Source organism: Phragmites australis, chromosome 18 (assembly GCF_958298935.1).
Source record: "Phragmites australis chromosome 18, lpPhrAust1.1, whole genome shotgun sequence".
In the NCBI taxonomy this organism is placed as follows: domain Eukaryota; kingdom Viridiplantae; phylum Streptophyta; class Magnoliopsida; order Poales; family Poaceae; genus Phragmites; species Phragmites australis.
The window spans coordinates 1,689,833-1,695,524 of NC_084938.1; the positions used below are offsets into that span (position 1 = coordinate 1,689,833).

The 5,692-nt window shown below is 43.5% G+C and overlaps 1 protein-coding gene across 1 annotated transcript; it reads right to left on the bottom strand.

Annotated features, from left to right (window-relative positions):
• Positions 1–918: 918 nt before the first annotated feature.
• LOC133898400 (protein LOL4-like) lies at positions 919–2,771 on the bottom strand. The gene is made up of 6 exons (XM_062339080.1): positions 2,675–2,771; positions 2,439–2,552; positions 2,182–2,291; positions 2,032–2,070; positions 1,589–1,651; positions 919–1,490 (listed from the first exon to the last, which is right to left on the bottom strand). The coding sequence occupies exons 2-6, from the start codon at positions 2,542–2,544 to the stop codon at positions 1,449–1,451; spliced, it is 360 nt and encodes a 119-aa protein (XP_062195064.1). The 5' UTR covers positions 2,545–2,552; positions 2,675–2,771; the 3' UTR covers positions 919–1,448.
• Positions 2,772–5,692: the final 2,921 nt, after the last annotated feature.

The following is a 5,692-nucleotide window of genomic DNA, read 5'->3' on the forward strand; positions in this document are numbered from 1 at the left end:
GAAAGTATCCCTAGATGAAAAGAAATTACCCGTAGGTACACAAGGCATCTTGTAACTGGAAAGTTTTATCTCTAAAAATAGGAAGAAGAACTCTAGATGTTGTACAACGCCCCTATATATATACGGAAACAGATGACCCTGTGGAGGACAAGCAATACAAAGCAACACAAGCTCAATCAATCCATTAAAAACCAATAGCAACCGAGCAAGGAAGTTGTCGATTGGGTTTAGATCCATCTAGACTAGCCACATACCCTCTTGTAACAGGCTCAGATGAATACAAGACAAACATGACGTAAGATTATTATCCTCTTATAGGCTCAAACTCATATAAAAACTCTTGTATGTTTTCTTGTGATTCGTCTACTTTAAGTATCATCTATTTCTTTAATAAGTTTGTTAGATGGACGATTCACATATCGTCGACACATTTTCTTAACCTGAAATGAAGTGGCTGAGGAGAAGAAGGTTCCTTTTGGTCTACTATAAATGTTATGGTAATTTTACCACTTATCACACTATAAATTAGATTCGGACATCAAATACACGAGACAAGGTCTTATAGAGATTATTTTCCCGCGCAGCATAGCAATTGGTTCTTGCTGCACAAAGAGCCGTCTTTTACGTACACACAAGTTCATAAAAAGGGGGCTTGGAAGGCACAGATTGGGGTTTTCCTCACAAGAAAAATTACGTCGATTCTTTTTGCCCTCCTCTTTCGAAAAATATAGAACAAGAAACAAACAAAGGTGAATTTCTGAACAAGAAAAAACACACAAAGTTTGCAAGAAATGAATTAATTTGGCGCCGCAACTTAATCTACTTAAAAGACATGGGAATTAGAATGACGCAAAAAAAAAAAAGAACTCGAAAGCTAGGGCGACTTCTCGTTAGAAAACTTGAAACCTCATGCTGCGGGAACATAGATAATTTTCAGTTTTTATTTCTGAATAAAGACATTCAACTCAGCACTGTGACAACGACCGATGCAATTCCTTCATCCTCTAGTAGAATTTAGACTGCAGAATCTTCAGCTGGTCTAATCTTATCATGATGATTGATTGAAATAGAGACATGGAGTATCTCTTTCTGGACAGTGAAAGAATTCTCTGTGGCTATGGCTCTCTTTCTTCCGCAAAGTAGCTGTCTCATGTTTTCAACTGAAGAATCGGAATTCGCAAAGCGAAATGTCGACTGGACGTGTCAAAGCTAAGTAGGACGAATAAAAAATTCCAGGACACAATTCCTTGCTCCTTTCCATTCCTTGTGGCTCAAAGCACAAAGGCTAGCGCACATTTACATTTCAGATATTTTCACCCCTTTTTGTCCAACCGTCACCGTTGGGATAATGCCCAGAAGTTCTTGGTTAGTATATTAGTTTGGTACTAATACATATTCGCCAAGGGTGTAATCCATAGACCCTTGGGATAATGCCCAGAAGTTCTTGGTCATCTTTTCCATGAGGTGACACCAACGACGACGCTGCTCACCTGGATCATATCAAACACAACAGTCAAATCAGATTGATAGTTCATAGTTCACTTGGACTTGACAAAAAGAAAAATTCTGGTCAGATTGTTAAACTCACCAGTTTGCCCTTTTCATCCAGTGTCTTAGGATTCTCCACAAGAACTGTCTGGGGCCGTGCATCCTGCAAGTAGGAACATGGAAGTTCAGCGAATAAAGCCGGTGACATCACCGTTCGAACATTTGCCATCAGTCAATATTCACACTGTTTGGGTGATCCCACTGGACCAGCAATTTCATCTTGATTAGGGATTGTCCAGAGGATTTCGAGTGCTAATCATTGGTACTTGCCTAATACTGGAGCAACCTGAACCCACCAAAGTTCTGATCTTTTAGGAAGGACAACCTCACTAGTTGATGCAACAAAATAGTGGTTGCTTTGCGATAATCGATTGCTCAATGGTCCCATGAAATTTTGGACACAAACACTGCCTTCTAAATCTTGTCTTATATGTGCAAAATTGTAGTGACTACTGAGACTTGGTAAAAGCAAGCAGCACATACCGAAGGTGCAGGCCGTGCAGAGCCACCGGTGGTGGTGTTCTGCAGAAAGGTTGTCAATGAAACATGAGTCATTGCTGATGGCATGCAACAGCGATGAGATAACAGATTCAGTTCAGCAATGAGCAAGGGTCTTAGATTTCTAGTACATACCCTGACAGGATTAACACAGCGACATGTCGGGCATCCGACGGTTGAGGCTCCCGGTGGGTACGCCAGAGTCGTCCGGCAATGCCCACATGACAGGTGGCCGATCTGGTTTGCTGCTTCACAGTCACAAGCAGAAATCTTCTGTCAGTTGGATGAAATTTGCAGGTGAATGCAATTGCAGTTTTTCTTCAGAAGCAATTTGCAGTTTGTAGCCGGCACTCTAAACATGACGTTTCCTTGCAGGGAGGCAATGTATTTACCTGATCTTGTTGAGTTCACCGTGTTACAGTGAGGGCAGCGAATGTTGGGGGCGCCTCGGTTGTAGACGAGCAGGGTGTAGCAGCGGCTGCAGACGAGCTCAGACATCTCTGGTCCTGCAAGAAAGCATGGCTTTTGCTGTAAAAGCTGAACTGAATTGAGCCAGCAACTGCATCTCTAACATGCTTGAATAATACAAGTTTTTTTGCAAGGAAAAGAAATATTTGTTATGCTGTACCTGATGCGGGTGAGAACCGTGAGATTGTTGCAGCCTTGGCAACCGACGCCGCCGGCTCCTCTGCGATACTGAAGAACACGCTTGCAACCGTTGCAGATCAACTGGTCCTGCATGCCTGCAAATGGAACCTGCTGTTCTTAGAATCGTATTGTTTGCAAATTTCAACTCGGTAAACGGATGCAATCCTTTCTCTGGCATAGAATACACACGAGAGAAACTACTGTATGTGTGCAACGATAGGACAGAACAGAAGCATGCCGTGCACCCCGGATGAAACAGCAAGCTACATTCTACTGCGATCAAGGCCACTTGTTGGTTCTCGAAAAGCAGAATCTGTGTATGTCATGAACTTGGGACGATGGTCAGATTTTTCTCTCCCCGGCAACATTTGGCATGCATGAGCGCCATGCACCAAGATGAGATTCCTGGACCTCTATACTTTCAGATCAAGTTGAGATGCCTGAACCGATTTTGATCGCAGTTGGCAGTTGTTCTGTTAATGTAAAAACCTCTGTTCTTCTTTAATGGATGGTAGCGCTCCTGCCACTGTTTCGAAAAAGATGCCTGAACCGATCAAACATAAACGGCTACGCAATGCACAAACCGTCGGAACCATGCATCAAGTTAACCTTTCCCCGGAATGAAGGAAAGAGAGAGGATTATCTAGCTGAAGAGCAATTCCTGGTTCCTAGCAGAGACACAATGAGGACTGAAGTAGCCCAAGAACCCAAGGAAAGAACATTACCAAGACAAGAACTGCTGCTAGTGCTAGCTCCTGACCCAAACGGGCACTGGGATCACTGCTAGCTTGTCGAGAAGGATCGAGTTGGCGTCCCAGCAGTGCGCTGTGCTGACGAGAGAAACTGGAGGAGATGAGAGAGGTGTGGAGCTCCACGGTGGCAGGAGACGAGGCGTTCGGGGCCGGATTTAAGGGCGCCGGGAATGAAGGCGTGAGGGACGGATTCCCTCGGGATAAATTCTCGGGCGGAAGGAATCGAGCAAAGAAATCGACGTCGGCGAGGGCGGGGGCGGGGGCGATGATGGGTGGATGCGTGGACGGATGCCTTCAGGATATGGCCGAATTCCTGCCCTCTCCTCCTCCTCCATCGATCGAATCTCTTCTTTCTTTCTCCCTATTCTCCTACGCGCCAAAAAATTCTGCTTCGCCGGGTTTCTTTTAATTCGTCTCAAAACAACTTCTTTTGGTATTGTTAATTCGCAGCTCGATTCCATTCTGACTTGTCAAGGCGACAAGCAAGCGTGCTCGCCGCCTCGCCTGTTAGAGAGAGCATCGCGTAGCTTGGGATTGGTGTCTGAGCTGTGTTGGGGTTCAATCATTCGCGAAAACTCTCAGCTCACCCTCTCTCAGCGCGCGCAGTTGTTCTCTGAAGAATGCCCGCCTGTTGCCGGCAAGATAGGCTACAGTAACTGATTTATCAGACTAGGCTGGATTTGGTGCTGCAGATTTCGCAGCGTTTTTTGGGTGATCTTATTGATTAAATAGACAAACGAGTACACAGACACGATCTCCACACTACCCACTAAGTATACCACAATCCCATGACTGCTTGCGCCTCGGACTGTAACGGACAACTGAATAAATGGGAATAACAGACTCTGAACTGAAAACCTATCCTAACTGACAGCAACTAAAATGCAGGAAGTAAGGCAACATGCATGGATTAGATCACAACAATCTCCCCCCTAATCCTTACACCTGAGCTCGACGACACCTATCCTTGCGAGCTGATCTTCAAATCTGACACGGCCAAGAGGCTTCATTAGCACATCTGCAAGTGAAACCTTGTAAAGTGAGACCTTCGTTAGCACATTTGATATGTCCTTCATCTAAGCACTCCCTGATAAAGTGAAACCTTGTATTTATGTGCTTGCTTCGGTCATGAAACACATTATTCTTGCTCAAAGCTATAGTAGTCATATTGTCCACCCTAAGCTCTGGTGATTCAATTTTGATACCAAGAACATCACCAAGCAATCGACACCACACGCTGCTACCAGGAAATTAGCATGTTGCCCTGGAAGAAGATGACTCCCGTTGTGCTCTCCCTGTCATTGTCATTGATGTCTCCGGCTAGATCACTGTCACTGTATTCTATCAGGCACACATCTCTGTGATCTCCTCTTGGAAAAATGATGCCATGCTTTGCTGTACTAGCAATATACCTCATCAAGTGCTTCATTGTAGCTAAGTGTTCTGAATTTGGAGCTTCCATGAATCTATAGGATCGAAAGTGGTAACTAGAGGGGTGAATAGACTTCTCAACAATTTATTACGAAATAGATGGCCTTCTCCTATTTTTAATCACTCAAAGCAAAAACAAAATACTTAGAGAGACAAAGAGATATGGAAAGTTTAAGACAATATGACTCCACAGATAGAATATAAACCATAGGTTCCATTCAACACCATTCCATATGTCTTTGTGCCTAAAAGCTCGCAACTTTGAAGATGAACGAAACGGAGACAAGATCACTGGGTAAGTAAACTCTCCAAGATGATGGTCTAGAGGCAAGAGAATTCAAGACCCCATCACATATACATGTTTATGTGAATTTTATGCCTCTAGCATCAAGAAAATTAACTTCCCAAGATGTTGAAATTATAGCTCAAAATAAAAACGAAAATCAACAATAAAACCTCAAGAACTTACAAATTTGCAAGGGAACCAATATAAGCAAACTAGGAGGGGAATTCAAGCACATGTAAAAACTTAAACTTCATTACTCAAAGAGATCAGTCTTATTTTAGGCAGATTACAAAGATTTTATCTATCAAAACTCTCACCTATTACAAAGGCTAAGCACTCCTCTCCCTCTCCTCTAAAACCCTAACACAAAGCTCTCATATGGATGGCTCCTAGGGGTGGTTTCCTAGGAACGAGATTGATGATTAGAGGGGGGTGAATAGGTGTCTCAACAAATTTCTTGCAAAATTGATGGCTTTCTCCTATTTGGATCACCTAACGCACCTCAAAACTCAAGCGAAAGCAAAAATAG